Raw genomic sequence first — 20,946 nt, 5'->3', positions numbered from 1 at the left:
AATCATACTGCTGGAGGGATGCATGGGTAGCCATCCCCGAAACTTCAGAGTTCTTGGCCTCTAGCACACAGAACCAGATAGGTAGCTTTCAGAATTTGATTCTATGCACTGACTTCAGGGTCAGTTATCAAAACCCAGGATTACTGTCAGTTGTTCTCAGACCACAGAGGATAAAGCTGTCTCTCCCTGTGCATTTCCCCACCTTAGTCAGCCTCCTGCCACATGCACTCTTCAGCCACAGTGCTCACCACAGCTGCCTTTGAACCTTCCCTTACGCAGGCAGGGACCACTGAGCAAATGGCCCCCCTACGGAACCTTGGTTTTAACATAGGAGTCACTCTCAAAATAGTATCCAGTCACACAATGTGATGAATGGGAATTGTCTCCTCTGATGGCCCATCTACCAGACGAATCGCTGTCTTTCCAAACCCATAACTAGATTTGAGGCTCATGAGGGCTAGGGCTGTCCTAACAAGTGGAATCTGAATCCCCTTCCCCCATCAGGATACTGCATAGCTAAGGCTGTCTCCAGGTTGTTTCTGTCAGGTTGTGCCTGCTTTGGCTCTTTTGTATCCTTTGTGGATTTACAACACAGTCCCTGTTTCTCTCCCTGAAATAAAATGAATTTCTAATTCTGAATCTCTTTCACAGGATGCCTTGGACTGTTCTTGTTGTTTGAATTTCTTAGTGTGCATGCACAATCGAGGACATATTCAGGGTTGGTTCTCTCCCTGCACTCCAAGTTCTGAGGACTGGACTCAGGTTCCCCGCTTGTGTGGCAAGCACTTTACCCAACCTGGTGCTTGTTTTTAATCACTACAACATTCAATGTGAGCCATCATCATGTCTACACAAAGATTCATGAAACAGGGTTTGTGAATTACAGGCTTACACACCACGAGTTTCTAGGTAAGGGCTAGGTATCCCAAAGAGCAAGCAAGAAGGGACTTCTGAAAACACAACTGCCAAAGACCATATGTATTCACACAAATCACAGTGGGAATAAATACCAGCTTTATTAACACTCAAAGTACCATTCCTTTATGTCCATCCCACAGTTCAGAAGATTACTGAGTAAGCCTCTGCACCACAATCTGTCGAAAGATGAATAGGAATGAAGTATGTTTCACTGCACTGAATATCGCAGGCCTTCATGCATGACAAATCTAAATAAAGATGTGTCAATAATACACAAATTGCCATATAACAAAGTCGTCATTACTAACAAAATATAAACATGGTTTCTTTTATATTAAAAAATTTAAAAGCTATTTACCAGCAAGAAAAAATACATAGAAATTATAAAACTCAAGACATTTTACACATCTTTACAAGCACAATTTTGAAAGAACAACAGACCAAATGTGTGGAATGTGGTACACACTACACTGTGTCTGGCTTCTGGGTAGGTGCTACTCACATGGGTTCCTTTCAACACAATACACTAGTGATAGTCAGCTTGAACTGCAGATTTTATTCCTAACAGATAACCTTACGCCACCACATACTTTTAGGAGACTTCTATTGAATACAGTAACACTGTCAGATGGAAACCTAATTTCTAGCTCTTTCTGCCAGTTGCTTGGAGATCCCTACCACACTGGTAATCCACTGTGAGGATCACAGAACGCCAATGCACTGTTTCATCAACTTGGTCTAACCTTGCTCAGTGAGGGAAAGATGAAAACTTTGGAAATAAAGGAAATATTCAAAACAATAGACAACTGGAAATGTAAAAGTCTCAACATGTCTTCAAGACGATTTAGTTGCTCACATTTTTAACAGCTTTGAGAGGTCAAAGACCTTGTTAGTGGACAATGTGTTTTGCTTAACAATCTCCCCCCACCCTACCCCAAAATGCCGTTAGTTGCAAGAGTATTTTAACTGAGCTCTAAGCAAAATTTGTATCCAATTCTGGAACTACAAATGCTCAAATGGTTAAAACCAAAATTTAAAAAATAATTTGACCAGCCAGCTGAAAATATAGTGTATATATATAGTAAATAATCTTTCAGAAAGCCTTTACACATATTTAATTATCATAAAGTTCTTAAAATTGTAGAAATGAAGTGAAAATAAGAATTTACTAAGATATATACATGTGTCTACACAAAGAAAAGGACATCACACACACACATATCTCTTGATACACACAGAATACTTTCAACCTAGGAATGGATTCAGAATACAGGACAAAATTAGACTGCAACACTGAACTCCTGAGTTCTCCAACAAACGCAGGACCACACACAGGTGACTTTGCAAAAGCAAGAAGGTCATCCTACTAAGGGTCATAGCAGCACAGAAACTGAGGGCTACATCTAGGGAGAAGTGCAAACACAAAGACAGTAGTTCAATGCACACACTCATGATTCTCAGTCACTCAACAATTATTGGTCATATAAATCAGTGTACAAATTAAATGTTCGAAAATGTGCAAAAAGTCAACATTGATAGAAAACAAAAAATATTTGTACATAATTATAAACTGCCCAGTATTCAACTGAGATTAAAAACATTTGCTGAAAATAATACATTAAATATAAAGAATTTAATGGATACATTTTAAATGTACATTAAGTCAAAGGGTAAATTTACAAATTTATAATCATAGTTTGCAAGATAAAAGTTTATTTTCAAATTTATCCAAGTTTATTTACAATGAGTAAAAACAACCACATAAAATATAAGAGATGTCAGACATTAAAGGTGTTTTTGGTATTAACTTTGTTAAGATATTTCAGAATGCAGGCTAAATTTTAAAACCAACAGCAATGGAAGAAATGTAAACCTTTTACTTACTAATTATTAAAAAACTGTCTATAAAGACGTATTCTCATCCCTAGACAATATGGTTTTAATTGACAAGGGTTTGGCCCACTTCCTTTTGCCCATAAGCCTTTCTGGCTTGTAGAGTCCCACACTAGTCTACTCTCCTTACTGCGAGGAGGAAAAAAGTCTTTGGATAACTGAGAACATGTCAAATATATTCTGGAGTCAATGCATCTACTAGAGTTTAACATATAATTAATTACTTATCTTCTGTTCTAAGTGATGCTAATGCTAAAATCATTGAATATACAGGATTTTTTTAAGTTCTAAATACAAATAAACGAATACAAAGTGCTTTTCAGAATAGTCATAAACTTTTCTCAACTGGCATTACAAGACCCATAAATCCTCAGTGGGGGTCAGATTCTATAAGGTTTAAAGAAGAGGGAGCAGATGTTCCAAATGTTTGTGGCACAAAGCAGACCAGTTCATAACCTACTTCTCTTCACAGCAGTGTTGAAAGTCCCTTACGTCAAACACAAACTCATAAATGTTAAGACACTAGAAAGACGATGAGCCACCCACAGAGGCATCAGACGTCAACACAAATCTCACACCAGGGGTCAAAGGGTGTGGGTGAGCCTGGCACGCTGAAGAACTTAGGTCTGCAGTGTCTAGGAGCTCCACAGTAGCAAGGATTCTGCATGTCTAATGCAGACTCTTAGCACCTGTCCTTTTCCTTAAGGAGAAGAAGATTGGCAACAAAGTCTACTAGCATCTGCTCTACCATTCAGACACTATTACCTCACACATGGGCAAATGTATCAGGGCTAATCATTTTGGCTATGTATGCAGGGAATACAAAAGCTTTGGTTTAAAGTGATTCTGGCAACACAGACTGAGGTACAAACAAACATCACCAGGCAGAAGGACAGGAGTCTTCTCTTGTTTAATGTCTTTGCTGTTGGGAACAGAATACCTTACCACTGTCTATTAAAATACACAAAAACATGAAGAATTCTATGAGACTGTCTCCAGGCAATGGATACAACGCATTCTCTTTTCACTATAGCTATGACTCCTCCCTGGTCTTCCTGAAGCTCAGCCATGACCACTATCAGTACCTCTGAGAAAAGAAGTCTTGGTTCCCATGAAAGCTATCCATCTCCAGCTCTGACAGCGAGAATGGAAAGGAGGATGGCCCAGGTATTCCCACAGCACGCACAGCATCCTGTCAGACAATGGCAGAAGTGGAAGCAGCACTAAAGATGAGGGTGAAGTGGACAGTGGCTCACAGCACACCTTCCCCAGCAACCAACAAGAGGTATAAGAACATTGCCTTTTGATGGCTTGGTAAACTAAGGAAGCTTGTTTAGATAATGTCTGGCAGAATTTCTACTCCAAAAAGTTCATGAAGAAATATGTAAGATTCCATACTTTCTATTGAAGAATTATATATAAGCTAATTACTACAGACACAAACAAACAAATTGAATTTTAACCTACTTTTAGCAATTCAGAGCTTGGCAACTTACAATAAATACCTTTATTAACAATCATTCATACTAGCTACTTATGGAAAATGTCCTGGCATGACTACTTGAGGATGACCTTTCTCATCCCATATAGTAAATCAGACATTTTTCAGTTGTTCTTCCAAGAGGAGAGACAGATCTAACTGAACAACTACACGTTCCTACCCCTGCCCCTACTATACACACACACACACACACACACACACACACACACACACACACACACACACACACTTCACAACTTCACAGAACAGTAAGCTAGAGTATTGGTCAAATGTTACATACTAAGAATTAGAGTTTGTTGTCCCTGGATTCTTGCTCATCGCCTCAACCTTCATGAAACACTTATAGGAGCTCTTTAGGACAAAACAACTGCCCTAGTTCTAGGAAAACCACAACCAAACAATAATACACAAAGAACTTGAGCAGTGCCAGTATGACTGAAAATCAAGTACTCAACCCAAAAAATCATTTTACTATGTCTTTTCGAATGAGAATACCTTTCTATATTTATTTAGGAATTCACATCTAGTGGAGATTGCAGTCAGACAAATGCTACTGCTCTCTCCTAACATTTTTTAAAAGGAGGTAGACTGGGTAGGAGGAGGAAATACGCATTAAGAAACACATAGGGGCCAACACACAGACCAAGGCCAAAGAAACTCTTGAGGCCTAGCGATTTTGGAAAATTCTTTTTTTGTTAGGTAATCTGAATTACAAATAGAAAATAAAATTAAGGCATACAGAGAAAAAGGCACTACTAAAAATTAACAAATTGCTTTTCATTGAACTTTAACCAGTGTTAAAATCAAATAAATATGAATGACACATCTAAAAGTAAATGCTAAATTTAATAGGATATCAAAAGAATCTGACCTTCGCATAAGTAACACTTGACGAGTTCACCCTCTAGCAAAACTTTTTCAGTATTTCAACACCTAGAAACCAAAATAGAGTTTTGGATATTTTTTCTTTAAAACAAAAACTTAACAACAGCTGGGGTCAGGGAGAACCCAATACAGTGTGCTAAGGAATAGATGCTCCATTGTCCCAGAACAAGCTGGGGCTGTGTTGTACAGTGAGAGCAGTTCTGACAGAAAGGCTGTCTGACCTGGGATATAGAGATCCTTTTACTTTAATCCTCTTGTTAATATCTTTGGAGTCCATACTAGCCAACAACTATCCAAAATTCTTATTTTTCATATAAAAGTCCTAGCATTGGGGTTGGGGATTTAGCTCAGTGGTAGAGCGCTTGCCTAGCATGCGCAAGGCCCTGGGTTAGGTCCCCAGCTCCGGAAAAAAAAAAAAAAGTCCTAGCATTTTAAACATCACTGCTAAACTTTCAGAACTACGGTATGCCATAAATTAATTGTCTGCCGTGATCCTCAATGGTAATTTCCTGATATAAGGATATTAATTTAATGTGACACAGTATATCACAACTGTTGAGAAAATAAGAAAGATTGACCCTATTTAAAAAAACAAAAAAAAAAACAAAAAAAAAAAAAAAAACTGGGCAAAGCTGGGTGTGGTGGGACATGCCTGCTTTCCCAGCACCTGGGCGGCAGAGGCAGGAGCATTTAAGTTCCAGGCCAGCCTGAAACACATAGTGAGAACCCTGACTCCAAAACCACAAACTAAAATAAGACTGAGTATTTGTATATCTGGTTGTCTCCAGCTGAGTTTATATAAAGGTTTTCAGACCCCAGATGAAACCACTGGTGTGAACCCTGCCATTAACCCAGGAGTCTGCATCATACTGCCGATCTATTCAGGTTTGATTTTAGTGATTCCACAATCTTCTGACAGCACTATTTCAGAACAGTACAGCTCAGATCTGACAATGTCAGAACATAGTAGAGAGATACTCTAAAGATATATTTTTACTCTTTTTGTGTATCTTCTAATGGGAGTAAGGTAAGACTCAAATGAAAGCCAATTACATTTATTCTGAAATAAGAGCTTTATCTTTTATAGTCCAGCATGTGCAATATTCCACTTCTCATATGTTGTAGATTGTGCCTCCTAATACTTTCTAAGGCAATAGTCATAGATGTTTTTAAAGTTAAAAATATATTTTTGTAAACAAGGAAAAGTGCTGAAAATTTTCAAGGTATTCATTCTAAAACCTCAAAACTTAAATTCCAATCCATTAAAACTGTATTAGTTACGTCTGTCAATTCTTATTCAACTACTTTTGTTTCCCTGTAAAGGTCTCCGCCTGACTTAATCCCCTCACCGCGCTTGGGTCCCGGGCCCTGCAGAAGGTGCTCCTGAAGCTGCACACTCGTGCTCCTGGTCTGCTCCAGCACGGAGCCTGCTCCTGGCAATGCAGAATGCATTTAAAGGCACAAAGTCAGCGGTCTGGCCAGTTTCTAGCCACAAAGAAACATTGCAGTACCAAAGAATCAGTTGTGCATCTAAAATAAACATTTAGAGTAATTAAAAAAAATTAGAGTAATTGTTACCATTTAAACTTCATCTGTTAATCCATACCATTAGGCAGAAAAAAGCATGGAGTGTAGTATTTTTCTTCCTTTTACAACATTGTTTCCTTTCAAAAATTTCATTCTTTTACATTTACTATTGGCCTTCCATACCCCTACCTACTTCAAGCTTTTTTGCTCTAGCAGGGTATATATATATTAATTTTCATTGTGTTTTTTGGTACCTTCACAACTGGTCTGAAATAAATTCACATCATATTTAATATAATAGCTCTGTATACTATTAGTCTATTTCCAAGTCTTTATACTTTGTTATTCCGATGCAGCTATTTACGGTGAATTTAGAAAGAAAGAGGAGACTGTTAAGAAGCTAACAATTGCTTTGAGTTCCCGTGTGCAGGGATCTTTTGAAGAGTGCATGGATCTCTTCTGTACTGCACGTTACCCTGATGGACCAAAAACGAGCCAAAGGGAAACCACAACCACACTAAGAGACAAAATAAAGAAACCAGCAATCCAGGTACCATAATCTTGCTCAAGTAGAAAAGATGCCCTCATTTATAAAGGATAAAGAAATTACAATACACCTCTACACTAGGTCTCCAGCATTAAGATCAGGCAACTGATTTGCTAAGGGTGGAGGCATCTGACGAGTGTTCTTTGCAAGGGGCTTCATTTAATTTACAGTGTACAGGAGAAGAGTTAACTAATTGTGCTTTGACTCTCAGTCTACTGGAATTTCAAAAATTATTATAGGGTCTGCCAGGTAGGATCTTGACACATTAAAGTCAGATCTACATAACTTCAAAAGCAAAGTACTTAAAAAATTCTAAGTAAACATACCTTGTAATAATAACAACAACAAAATTAGAATATCTTATTTAGTCCCTTCTGATAAAGCATCACATTCAGGGTCTCCTAGAAGACTTTGTTATCTTCTAGGCTTTTGAAAAATAAAATAATTAGCACTTGGTTTAATGTTGAAAAATTTGCAAGTGGCCAAATTCCTGACACTTTCACGTTTTAAGTCTCATAACTCTTCTTGAGAGGGCCGGATCCTTTCCAGCACAGTCTTTGCATTTAAGACACGGCTCCAAGGAGATGTTTACACTGGAAATACCTGGCAGTGTTTTACCCTCCACACTGCCAGTAAACACTATGTTTTGGTGTACTTTTCTTGACCTAGAAGGAGGAGCTACTTTTAAGGAAAAAAAATATACAGAGATGCTAAATTCAAAGAGTTGAATACTCAAATTCATTATTTCTAAAGTGAGTTAGTGATTCAAGTGCAACCAGCAGCTGTCAAAGACTGACCATTCATTATCTGCTAAGAGCTGAGGCCACTCCCTCTGACTAACGGTCTGCTCTTACCAAACCCTCATTTGCCCTACACGGGTCCTCTGAACTCTGTTTTGACTGCTTTGTGAATGGCTGCTTGGTTTCCATCCTAGGCACTTTTGTCTGTGGCAGGCTAACCCCTGGGTAGGGAGTCCTTGTGCGCTACAGTCTACTCAGCAGCACCTGCAAACTCTGCCCACGGGATGCTAGTAGTACCTTGCAAGTTATGGCAACAAAGTGTCTCCAGGCATTGCCAAATGCCAAGTGAAGTGAAACAAGACTCCCCACCACCAATCTCATTGTTTTCCCTGATGTTTACTCTTCTGAGGAGCCTCTGGTTTAGTAAAGAACAAGGGTTTTATTTCATGACAGGAGCTTTTACAGGTGGGTACTTGAGCTAAAGACTGTTATCTAATGGGAAACCAGGGGGTAGAAATAGGAAGCTATCATATAAATCCAATTTTTATTATTTCTCAGTTCCCTCCATTTTGGGACTTTCACCTCAAGTAAATAATGTTTAAAATATACTAAATAACACTTAGTTCTTTTTTCTGTTATTTTTCTACTGACTGGCAAATGTTGTCTCTTCTACTGCTCATACATTTAATGAGCAGTCGTCTGTATTTTAGCTGAATTTATTCATTGGCTTCACATATCTGCTTCCAAATACAACAATGTTTTAAAGCAGAAAGCTGTCTCTCAAGGTTTATAGAGCCCATTAACACAGCTCTAATATAGTATAGTCATCTAGTATACTGATTGGGATTAACAACATACCTCTTAGAGATTCGTATCTTCTATTCAAGATTCTTACTGAGCAAAAAAGCTTGACAGATAGAGTTGAGGATCTAAAGAATACAGATAAAAGAAGAAACCTATATTCTTTACAATGAGTACCTACCCTAAACCCAAGTTTAGGGCTCAACCCCACAAAGAAGGATCTATTTAAATACTATCACTAAAAACTACAAATTGTACATCACTGTCTTCTCTCTGTCTTCCATGTCAGTGATACTGGGCAAGACTACAATCTTTATATATTCCAAATGATTTGTTTGTACTAAAAGGAGCAACTATGTACTAAAGTGCGTTATAGCTCTGAACCACATCAGTACATTATAAAAATCTTTAAAAATAAAAAAAGAAGTTTCAAGTTCTTGAAAAGAAAAAAAGATTAAATATAAAAAATTTAGTTTACTATTATTATTAAACAAATTTAACCAAGAATCAAGAGAAATATTTTTCCCTCTTGTCTTTTTCTCCCCATCTCTCTTTTTATAAAAAAGGAAAGTGCAGTAAGAGAGAAGGTGGCGGTGGCGGCGGGCGGGTGGAGGACGCTGGCTGCTAGTGGCAATGCACGAACAGGTGCCGCAGGAGCTCCTCGGCTGAAGGTCGGAGTTTGGCCTCTACAAAAATCCGTTTGAGAAAGTCCCGAGTATAGTCTGAGACATGAGGTGGCAGCTTTGGGTTTGTTGGCTGAGTGGCGATCTTAAAGATGGCAGCCATTGCTTCAAATTCAGCCCAAGGTGGCTTTTCAGTTAGCATCTCCACCACCGTACATGCTACGCTCCTAAAAGGAAATAAAAGGAGCATTACCCAAACAGTAACACCAGGAACGAAAGCTGGTTAGCCAGGAAAATGAGACACTGCCATGAAGGCCACATATGCTTTGATATTATTTATTACAAATACAATGTTTCACTCAAAGGTTAATTTAATAAAACTGTAATTCAAACATGAAAATCAATGAAAGGCTGGAGCAACATATACACTTCAATGAAAATATATCATAATTATCTATAATCAATCATAAATGTATGATTAGGAAAGAACTTTTATTATTTTTGTTTTAGATCATTTTCTAACATGATACTAATTTTGTCTCCATCCTATAAAGAATACAGGCATTATAAATTACTTGCCTTTGAGTTCCTAAAATGCATATTTTTTTTCTGATTGGGAAGTAGGAAATGGCCATTTTATGATCTAACTAAAAATTATGTAATTTATCAATTCAATTTTAAGGCACTAATAACTAAACACACAGCCCTGCCAGGGGTATAGACACCAACATAATTTCTCTTCTTCCTTATGTGGGAGACTCACATAAACCTTAAATCGTGCAGAATCCAGTAAAATGTATCTTCTAAAACAATAGAAGAGCTAAACATATTATGAAGAGACCACATAAAATCACCACCATAGCAACAGTCTCTATTTCTGTAAAGCAGTCGTTTATTATAAATAATTATATGAGCTGTCACTCAAGATCCTTGGAAAACCTGGTGATGCAATAAGTCAGCTATTAATGGAGATGTTCTGCCCTTCAAACACAGAAGCAGAAATTACATGAAGACCTGTCAGAACTGCACCACCTCCCTGTATGGTTTTACATTCTTAGGTAAATATCTGCATAATGAAAGTTTGTAGAGTTTGACAGCCCCATATCAGTGGTGAGAAGTCGAGCTCTGTGTCAGGCTGGGTGGGAATGGTCAGGAGCGAGTGGTGAGTTAATCTCCTCAGGTGACCTCATGACCCACTTTTACCCCAATCATTATTTGTAAGCTCAACCATCATACAGGTAGCTATCAATCTGTTTTCATAAGTTTAAATATGGCTTTGTAATTTAGAGGAAAAAAAAATCACTGAATCATTTTTGGTTTGTTTTGAAGACACTAATAACCAAGAGTAGTTTAAAAGTTATTGGGGTGAAGACATTGATAACCAAGAGTAGTTAAAAGTTTATTGGGGTGAAGATGCTGATAACCAAGAGTAGTTAAAACTTGGTTGGGGAGAGAAGAGCCTTTAATGCTGAGGTTTGCTTAAGACCAAACCCTTCCAAAGAAGGAACAAGGGGTTCAAAGACTGCAATGTTTAGTAAGGCTGCCTTGTCCAGAATAACTGAAATGGCGATGATACTTACAATTCATATATTCTGCTTCCAAGGTACAAGGGTAATTTAAACTGGCCATTTTAAATGTGGAGAAAAATAAGATAAGTTTCCAGGTAAATCTAACATCCAAACTTACCAGATATCTGCTTTTCTGCCATAGCCTTCTCCACTAATGACCTCAGGACTCATCCAATATGGCGTGCCTGTGACAGACTTCATCCCTGTGCCTGAGAGACAGATGGTCTGAAGTCGTTTGCTAGCTCCAAAGTCTCCTAGCTTGATATTGCCCGTGGAATCCCTTAAGATATTCGCTCCTAACAAATAAGAAATAGACTTATTTCAGTGATGGTATTGGCCTTCTAGAATGCATGTAAGTGACAGAGAATGACTTTGTAGATTCTAGTCTGCCTCCAAATCAGGCTGCTTGTCCACTCTCAGCAGTGCCTTGAAAACCCTTTGTATCTTGCATCCAGCATCTGCTGTTTGCACACTACTTAGCCAGGTATGTTTCAGAAGCTAGTGAGTTTCTCTTATAAAGGATAGGACAGGGGCAGGTGAAGTGAAAAGAAAGGAGAAGAGCTAAACACCAAGAAAGGCTCTGCTCCACTTGTTTGCTATAAAGCAAGACGTCCATGGCTGAAGACTATTTTCTTGATAAGGCAGCTTTTCCTCGGGAACATCTAAAAGTACCTTCATAATCAAAACTAGGATCATATGCCTACTCCAATATTATTTATGCACTAGCTGTATTTTAAGGTTGTTGTTGCTGTTGTTATTTTTAATCCAAGTCTTTATAGATGAGACTTGCCTCAAACCTCCTGACTCAGTCTTGCCAGCAGTGGGAGACTTCGCCTTTTCTTTTAATGATCTCTATGGAGAAGGCAGGACAGTGCACATAATCTACATTACAAACCGTGGAGAATGTGTATTCTCCATCTTCACAATGAGCTTCTACTTTCGCAGAAAACCCCCCAGCCTTCCCAGCAGTAATTCTCCCAAGAGGTTGAGGATGCCTCTCCTCTTCTCAAAGCCTATCAAGCATAAATGTCTGACCTACCAGAGATCTCAGTGTAGATGGAGCCCTACTTACTTGTGGTCTCCTACCCTCTAGTGTGTAAAAATGGACTCAAAAAGTACCCAACCATCTCTAGAATATTTAATGACAAAGAAGCAAAACGGACTTTTGTTTGCTTGAGATGTGCTCTTGACATGTTGTTCAGACTGGCAACTTGAACTTTCGGGCTCAAGTAACACTCCCAAACCTATCTCAGTTTTCCTAGTAGCTGAGATAGCACATGCTTCATAAGCTAGGCTTTAGTGCCTACAACCGGAAGGACACCTTCCCTACACACACACACACAACACACACACACACACACACACACACACACACACACACACACTCTCTCTCTCTCTCTCTCTCTCTCCCCCCCCCCCCCAGATAAGAAGAGTCATCTCTGGGGAGGTGGCATCAATACTGAACCAATCCTCACCCACAGCAGGAGTTGGGAAAAAAATAGGTAGTCAGGTTACTAATATAGTTTCTATCTTTTAAAATTACTTATATTTTAGTAAATTAAAAATCAGACTTTTCAAACACATACAAGAATAGAAAGAACTGCTTGTATTCCCGTTACGCAGATCCAGCATCCAAGTAGGTAACTGTCCCAAATTAATGACACATACTCCCCTCTTTTCACATAATAGCTAAGGCAAATTCAAGGCAGTGAGAACAATAAAGTAAATATCTTTAAAAGATAAAGGCTTAGTATTTAATATTACCAAAAATATTATATTCAATTTTTTACAGCAAAAAAGAACCCTCCAAGTAAGATCCATGTACTAAGACTGCCTAATCTAATATGGGGGAGGGCAGTAAGGGGGATGTATAGGAGGAAGACCCGTATGGGGTGGGGGATGGGAGGGAATGGGGGCTTATGGACGGGAAACCAGGAAGGGGAAGAACCTTTGAAATCTAAGTAAAGAAATATATAATAAAAAATTATAAAAAAGACTGCCTAACCTAAGTCTCTCAGTCTTCTCGTTTGCAATTACAAAGAAAAATTTAAAACCCTGTTGCTTGCTTAAACCTTAGTTTAGATTTTGCAAATTGCATTTGCAAATTCCCAAGTAGTCATTATGATCTGCTGTCTGTCAGCAGTATACAGGCTGAAGTGTGGTGTGTGTGCGCGTGCACATAGGTGTACATGTCTATGTACTTGGGCTTGCTGGCAAAGCTCTGTAATCTCAGTACTCAGGAGCCAAAGGCAGAATTTCAAATCACTAACCTGGACTATAAAGAGATATTGCCTCAAAACCAGCAAAAGACTCAAACCAAACAAAACAAAAGACATTAAGGGTAGGTAAGGGTGCCTGTCATTCAAACATGACGACCTAAGTTGAGAACCGGAACCCACATGCACACTGCAGGAGGCTGGGAGCACTCTTAGCCAGCCAGCTTGGCTGGAGAGTGGTAAGCTACAGACTCAGTGAAGATCCTCACCCAAGAAAACAAGACAGAAACAGAGTAGGACATTTCCTGTCTTCTTCTGCCTTCAGTGCATATATGTGTGTACACACACTCGTGCATTTATCCACCACCCACCTCTACACACAAATAAAGCCATTTTTAAAAAGTGTTCTTTTAGAAACTATTTGGTCTTCAATAGTATAGTTCCTTTGATTTTTTCAATATATAAACCAGGCTGGCTTTAAACTCATAAAGATCCACATGCCTCTGCTGCCTCTGACTAAAGGCATGTTGCCACCATGACAACAGTATAGCTTCCTGAAAGGATAAAAGATAAAGAACAGGGCCAGAGAGATAGCTCAATGAGTAAAAGGACCGTAGCTGTGACACATATGGTGGGAGAACCCACTCCTCCAAGCTGCTCTCTGCCCTCCATGCACGCACTGCGGCACTAATAGCATGCATGTGTTACACACACACACACATACACACACACACACACACACACACACACACACACACACGTAAGTAAAAGGTGATGGCTTTAGGAGAGAAGGAAAAGGAGAATGAAGGATTGGGAGAGGGCGAGAAGAGGGAAGATGAGGTAGGATAGTCTTCAGAAACTAGTAAGTGTCCTAATAGTAATGATTCCGCAGGTCTGAAATTACACAAAATCAATTATCTTTACCTTTCCTTTTGCCGCTTCTAGGTTGTTCATAAAAATTAAAAGACATAGAGCAATCAAAAGGTATATTGTAGAAAACAAATAGCACTACATTGCCACTTGGTGACCACCATTTTCCTTCTGTCATGCTTAAATCTACAAGCTTGAGGGCCTATTTTCTCCCTTATCAGTATATTTGTCTGGTAATATTTATTATCAGCTTGCTTCCATCCCCTCACCTGACCAAGGCAGGTCATCGTACATTCTGGGAAGATTAGATCTATGTGTACAGAAGATGGCTCCTTCTGTTTCTTCTCTTACCTCATTATGGGGGCCAAAGAGAAGATGGCTGACAGAATAGATTTCCTAACTGAATAATGTCTTTATACGTTCTTTAAGCTATCAGGTTTTATAGCCCCAGTCTGGTGTATGTCCTCTGCCTCGGGAACTCTACATTCTAGACTCATATTAGAAATTAGTGTTCAATCTCCAGAGATGATTGGCCTCATGTGGACAGTCAGGATGCACCACACATATAGGAGAACAAAAGTCTGGGAACTTGTAAAAGTGCCAACAAAGATCAAAGACTAAATATTATATGGACACATTACTTTTTAATTCAGTGATTTTAATTCAGTAATTAATTCTAAATTTTGGGTCATACTCGGTGTTTAGAAACTCAGGTTCAACAGTACGGTGATTTGAGGACTCTCATTTCTGTATCTGATCCTTAGGGGAAATGTGGACTTTCCTAGCTGGAGTTCACCAGAGCTCAGTGTGGGGGTCTTTCCCCTCCTCCTCTTTCTTCCTTCACACCATCTATTCCCAGGACTTCCATGGACTGCAACACAAAGTATGCGTCACACTAGCTAAAGTTTAAGTAGCAAGCACCAGAAATTGCCTTAAATATTGCAACGTGTTAGCATATTTGATTCTTTCAAGAATCCCATGAATACTACTGACTCTCACTTAGGAATAAATAGTGAGGGAACAGTAGATACATTTCAAGGATAGAGAACTTGGGCTAGTATATGCAATTTCCTGGGCTCCATTTCCAGAAACTAGGGGTTTCAATATGGGGAGAGAAGAAAAAGATGAAGGATAAAGGAGAGAAGGGGATAGAAAGATTAATGAGGACACAGAAAGATTAGCATACCCAAGGTTATAGTGAATAGCAGATCAAGTCCAAGCTGTAGTCCAACTCTGTGGGGGCAGGGCCTCTACTCACCACACTAGGCCTGGTCAACACATTCGCCAACACCCACAGTATTCTAGGGCTTCTGAACGAAACGCATTCTCTGGGTCCTTACAGCAAAGCTATCATTCAAGAAAAAAATCTGAACTGCAGAACTAGTCTGACTGGACACTGACAGAGTTCATGAGAAAGCAGTGTAAGAGTTTTCCTATGGTAGTTTACAGGTAAACATATTACCTTAAATGTCCAATGCCATGATGACATTTCTTTCATTCAAACTCACACTGAACTGTATTTAAAGTAAAAAGTAAATCATGACTTACCTTTGATGTCTCTATGGACAATCATATTACTATGCAGGTAATGGACCCCCTCCAGAATCTGACGGGTGTATTTCCTCGTCACATTCTCAGTAAGGGCTCCATATGCTTTGAGTTGGTCCTTAATTGAGCCCTAGAATCAAAGAAAACAAACTTTCAGTTTAAAATTAAAAACTGCTAATAAATCCTTAGTTTTAAAAGAATCCTATTTCGTGGCTGAGAAACTCTAAATGGGGAGAGCAGGAGTTCTCAGGAAAATAACTGTGCAGTTTCTGTTCTGTCAGATTACTTATGTTGAACTCATTTCTTTGAAATTAACAAATTATAAGGTTTCCATATTTTTTTCCTTTAATATAACCCCAATTTGTTTTTGAAAAATCATGTTTAATCTGACTTACACTGGAAGTAGAATATCTGGAAACACAATAGTAGCAAATAAATCCAGTTGAGTATCAGTGGTGTGGCTATAACAACGATGCATAATGACGAGTTACTGGTGCTTGTGTGACATCGACAATGTCTACTGCAGCACTGCCAGGTACTGATCTGCAAGCTCAAATGGCAACCTTGTGCCTTCAACATGTAACTCTAGCCATCTACTCCCATAAAGATCCATAAATCAAATTTCTTCTTCCTAACTCACTCTACTAAGTTATGAGAACTTTGTTTTCCTTTTCAGTTTTTGAAAAATCATTATGTCAAGTCTAGGTTGGTCTTGAACTTAAAATCCTCCTGTGTGCTGAGATAACAGAGGTGTGGCACCGTGCCTGGAGTAAGGCACCTATCAATGAGTAAAGATGCTAACTGCCATCTTCAAAGTTTATTAGAATTAAAATATACTCTATATATACAAAAGAAAGGAATATAGAGTGGTCACAATTTCATTTTGCAGTTACAAATGAAATCACTTCCACATTCTCCTGTAATAATTGTCTCCAAGGACTCTGCTAACCTAGGCCTATTCCTGTAATCTTTGAGCCTCCAGACAATCTAACCTAGGCCTAAATGTCTTCAGCCACTGAGACTTACTGCTGAATAAGCTTACCCTTTCTAGTTCTTTCTGAACTCTGGCTGGCTGGTTCAACTCAACTCCTCTCCAAGCTGACTGATTCAAACTGGCTTCTCTGAGCTTCTGACTGAATTGCTCTACTTGGCCTCATACTACCTTTGGCAATCTGTTCAAATCTTCTGTCTCCTTCTGTCTTTACCTATGTCTAGCTTGTTTTTGCTCTGCAACCTGTCTCTCTATAACTGTCCCAGTAAAACTGTACCCGTCCTCTAACTTGCCTCTCCTTCTTGTCTGTTCCCATTTGAGTTGGGCATATCCTATCTCATTCTGTCAGTTCTTTCTCTGATTCGTCACTTTGTCTGCCCTTCAATTAGACATCACTTTCAAACATGGGGACTTCCTTCTATATATTAACTTTACATTCATTGCTTGGTATTAAAGGTGTGTACTAAGAGTGCATCTGTATTCTAACCAGAGGGCTTAATGTGTCTACATCCCAGCCAGATCACACAGAACTAGAAGGTCTTAGGACATGGTCAGAGCAGCCATATATGCACAATACACATCATATAGTTATAATAGTATATATTTAAAAATCAGGTAATGTTTAAAACAAATTGAATATTCCTAGGTACCAGTATTATATCTCAGATACTTTCTTGTCTACAAGAAAAACTAAAACTTTACAGTAAGGAGTCAGACCATGGTCATTCTCCTCGTATGAGCAAATCAGCAGTTCTACAATGAGACCCTAAGTCTGACTGCCAGCAATGTCAGGTACAAAATTTCACCTATGATACAGCAGATCAAAAGGGCTGAATTGAAATCCTTCCACCTTATTTTTAAAAGGAATGTGAACTTACCCCTGGCATGTACTCCATAAAGATGGAAAGTGTTTTCTCCTGAGGATCCCTCAGACAGCCATAATACTGAACAATTCGCTCATGCAACAAGTTTTTCAACAACTGAATTTCACACTCAAGTGCATTTACTTCCTGAAAGACAGAACTCCTGCTAAGTCTTTTTTAAAGAACATTTTACTACATTTCTCTGTCTGTCTATCTCTGTTTGTTTTTTGTACATGCACCATGAAAACCATGTAGAGGTCAGAGACAACCTGCAGGAGGAGTCAGTTCTCTCCTTCACCCATGTGGGTCCCTGGGAGGTGGATTCCGGTACTGACTTCAGGTTGACAGGCTTGGTGGCAAGCACCTTAACCTGCTGAACAATGTCACTGACCCTGTGTTAAGTCTTTATAGCATCATGATAAAAGCAAAACACTCTTAGCTCACGGACTACCATGGTGACTTCATTATGAAATGCTCACTGTTACATACAACATTTTAGTCTCTAACCAATATATATATTTTTTAATTTTAGTTTTAATTTTTTAACATATGTGAATTTGCCTGGGTTTGTCTGGACCACAAGTGTGCAGTGCCCTCAGAGTCCAGAAGAGGGTGTCCAACCGTCCCTGGATATAGAGTTTACAGACAGTTGTGAGCCTCCATGTGGGCACTGCAAACTGAACCTGGGTCCTTTCTAAGAGCAGTCAAAGCTTTCAACTGCAAGCCACATCTCCAGACCTCAACGCCTTTCAACAGCCGTAGTTGCAAGCTAAGGTAACAGCAAGTCAACCTAGAAGTAAGCCCCGAATCCTACCACATGTGGTTATATTACATTTTCAAACTTTGCATATACATTTAGTTTGTCTCGGGGAGGGGTGCACACATCCCACAGCACCGCTATGGCCGTCAGAGAACATGTCCGAGCTGGTTCTCTTCTTCTGCCATGTGGGTCTGGGGAATGAATGACATCTCTAGGCTTGGAGCAATCTGATCAAATCTGCTTTTGTTTTTGTTTTGTTTCCCCTCCAAAGAAAAAAGCTTTTATAGTGGCCAAGTGGTCTGTATGATAACTTTTTACCTTGCTGGTCTCGGGGCTGTCAGGGTTAAACTGAACTTGTTTAACAGCCAGTTCTCGTCCGGTATCAACATCATAACAGAGGTAGACCCTTCCAAAAGCTCCTTGGCCAAGCAGTTTGCCCAATCTCCAGTTGGTTGGAGCTCGAGGTGCTGAAAAAGAACATATTCTTAAAGTGAAATAGTCAGGTGTGATGCAGTGACATCCCTGCACATAACTGAACATTCTAGATACAAGGGAAATGATGACCATCCAAATCTTTCAAACATGTTCTCGTTAGTCAAGAATTCTAACTCAAAGTTTGTGGCTCATGACTCATTTTTCCCAAATGCAAATGTGGCAGGCATCTTTCACTCAATTTAAGATACATCGACTCTATGATTCCCTATTTTCCAGTTTTTACTACAGCAAATTACAAGTATTCGTAAATAGTCTTTCGGGTCCATCTGTAACACAGAGGTCTGGAAAAAGTATCATTTCCTCTCTCTATAGGAGAATCCAGGCAGGCAATAAAATTACAACTTTATTTTGTGTATATGAGTGTTTCTCCTGCACGCGGGTATATTGTGCACCACATGCACACAGTGACCAAGGAAGCCAGGAAAGGGCATAGTCTCACCAGGAACTAGAATTACAGATGGTTATGAACTGCCTCCTGAGTGCTGAGAATCAAACCTAGATCCTCTGGAAGGACAGCCAGTACATTTAACCACTGAACCATTTCTCTAGCCCCTATAACTTAAATATAATATATATATATATATATATTTTTTTTTATTTTGAGACGGAGTCTCATTATGTAGCCCTGGCTGCCTTGTAAGTTGTTACAAAGTTCAGGCTAGCCTTGAACTTCTGGTATGCCTGCTTCCAAGTATTGAAATTACAGGTGTGTACCACTCTGCCTGGAAAAAAAAACATAGCTTTTACTGAACATTTTGGATCACAGAGTACAGGGCACCCAATTAACCTAAAATCTAAAGAGAAGGAGGCACTCTAAACAAAGATAAGAAAGAAATGGTGAAGCACATAGAAAATCCCATTCCAGCAAGAAAGGAAAGCCAAACTCCATCAGAACGTGTGTGGCTGCCATGACAGCGCTGAACCCCAGGGAAAGCAAAGCACACATGGGTCCTACTCGCCCAATATCTCTGCTGTGTATCTCTTCCCTGAACTCACAGAAGCCAGAGATCACACAGAACCTCACTTGGTGGTCAAGGTGAGGAATGGAATGGTCCCATGATTGTTAGCTGGCCATGGTGACAGATGACTTTAATCCTATAACTAAGAAGGCGGAGGCAAGTGGCTCTCCCGTAACAGTTTCAGGGCACCAAGGCTATAAAGTGAGAGGTGTACCGAAAAACAAGAACTGCCTTAAACTTCTTGAAGAAGAGTGAAAACCTGTTACTGTGTTAGAGCAGTAGAAAGGAAATGAAACAAAACTAGCAACTTCCTGGATTAAGGGCTGAAAACCTATGGCCCAAGAGTTTCTCTACTCCAGAAAAGTATGCAGATCTGTGATAAAGCTCATCTCTGGAAACTGAAGAAATGGGGGGCGAAGGGGGGTGTCTGCTCAGGAGTAAAGGCAGACAGACTGTCTCTCTTATGCTAGGCTTTAAAAAGTAGCAACAACCTCCTGCTGAGACAGCAGGATGAGGACACGGCTTCCTCCTGCTGAGAAGCAGGCATAACCAAAGGACCAAATGCTGGGGCTGGAGCACTATCATCTCGAAAATCATCTCTGCAAAGCTCTAGGGGAATTTGAAGTTCAAGGTGCAGCAGTACAGGAGCAAACAAAATAACCAACCCAGTAAAATGGGACTACCCTGACTCAAGCCCTCGTGAAAAGCAACAAGGCAGAAGAGCTGTGCCTGTGCCTGTGCCCGTGCCTGGCCTGTATTTTATTTATCTCAGTCTTCACGATCCTACAAGTGATGTCTGGCACTCCATGTAAAACTGTACGACACATAAAAAAGCAAACTTAAAACACAACAAATAAACAAAAACACACAAATGCACACAAACAGCATACACACACCAGGCCCAGTGGAGCACATCAGGAGGCAGAGGCAGGAGGATCTCTATGAGTTCAAGGCCAGCCAAATCTACAGAGGAGTTCCAGGACAGCCAGGGCCACATAGGACATAGCAAAAGAAAGCAGTCAACATAACCAGACTCAAGATAATTCAGGAAATTTAAAACAATTTTCAATAGGCTAAGGATATGGTTTAGCAGAACAGTGTACAAAACATTGTTTTCTGGGAGCATTTGTTTGTTTGTTTGGCTAGTTGGTTGGTTGGTTGATTTTTTTTTTTTTAGAGACAGGGTTTCTCTGTGTAACCCTAGCTATCCTGGTACTCTGTAGACCAGGCTGGCCTCGAAC

General features: G+C 39.5%; 2 protein-coding genes across 4 annotated transcripts in view; one reads left to right on the top strand and one right to left on the bottom strand.

Moving 5' to 3' along the window:
* LOC120098222 (uncharacterized) overlaps window positions 1–20,946 on the top strand; it is a 702,255-nt gene that overhangs the window by 448,033 nt on the left and 233,276 nt on the right. The gene's annotated exons all lie outside the window — the stretch shown is intronic.
* Map3k2 (mitogen activated protein kinase kinase kinase 2) overlaps window positions 992–20,946 on the bottom strand; it is a 72,497-nt gene continuing 52,542 nt past the window's right edge. Inside the window, exons 6-10 of one of the 2 annotated variants that reach the window (XM_039096559.2) lie at window positions 18,570–18,718; window positions 17,507–17,638; window positions 15,638–15,767; window positions 11,122–11,299; window positions 992–9,662 (exon numbers count right to left, since the gene is read on the bottom strand). In XM_039096559.2, the coding sequence (XP_038952487.1) occupies window positions 9,437–9,662; window positions 11,122–11,299; window positions 15,638–15,767; window positions 17,507–17,638; window positions 18,570–18,718 (815 nt within the window). In that variant the 3' untranslated portion in view covers window positions 992–9,436. The remainder of the gene's footprint in view (window positions 9,663–11,121; window positions 11,300–15,637; window positions 15,768–17,506; window positions 17,639–18,569; window positions 18,719–20,946) is intronic. The other variant, NM_138503.1, reaches the window with a different exon arrangement.

Source organism: Rattus norvegicus, chromosome 18 (genome assembly GCF_036323735.1).
Source record: "Rattus norvegicus strain BN/NHsdMcwi chromosome 18, GRCr8, whole genome shotgun sequence".
Classification (NCBI taxonomy): domain Eukaryota; kingdom Metazoa; phylum Chordata; class Mammalia; order Rodentia; family Muridae; genus Rattus; species Rattus norvegicus.
Note: the sequence above shows the minus strand (reverse complement) of the source record. Positions and strands in the feature narration are given on the sequence as shown.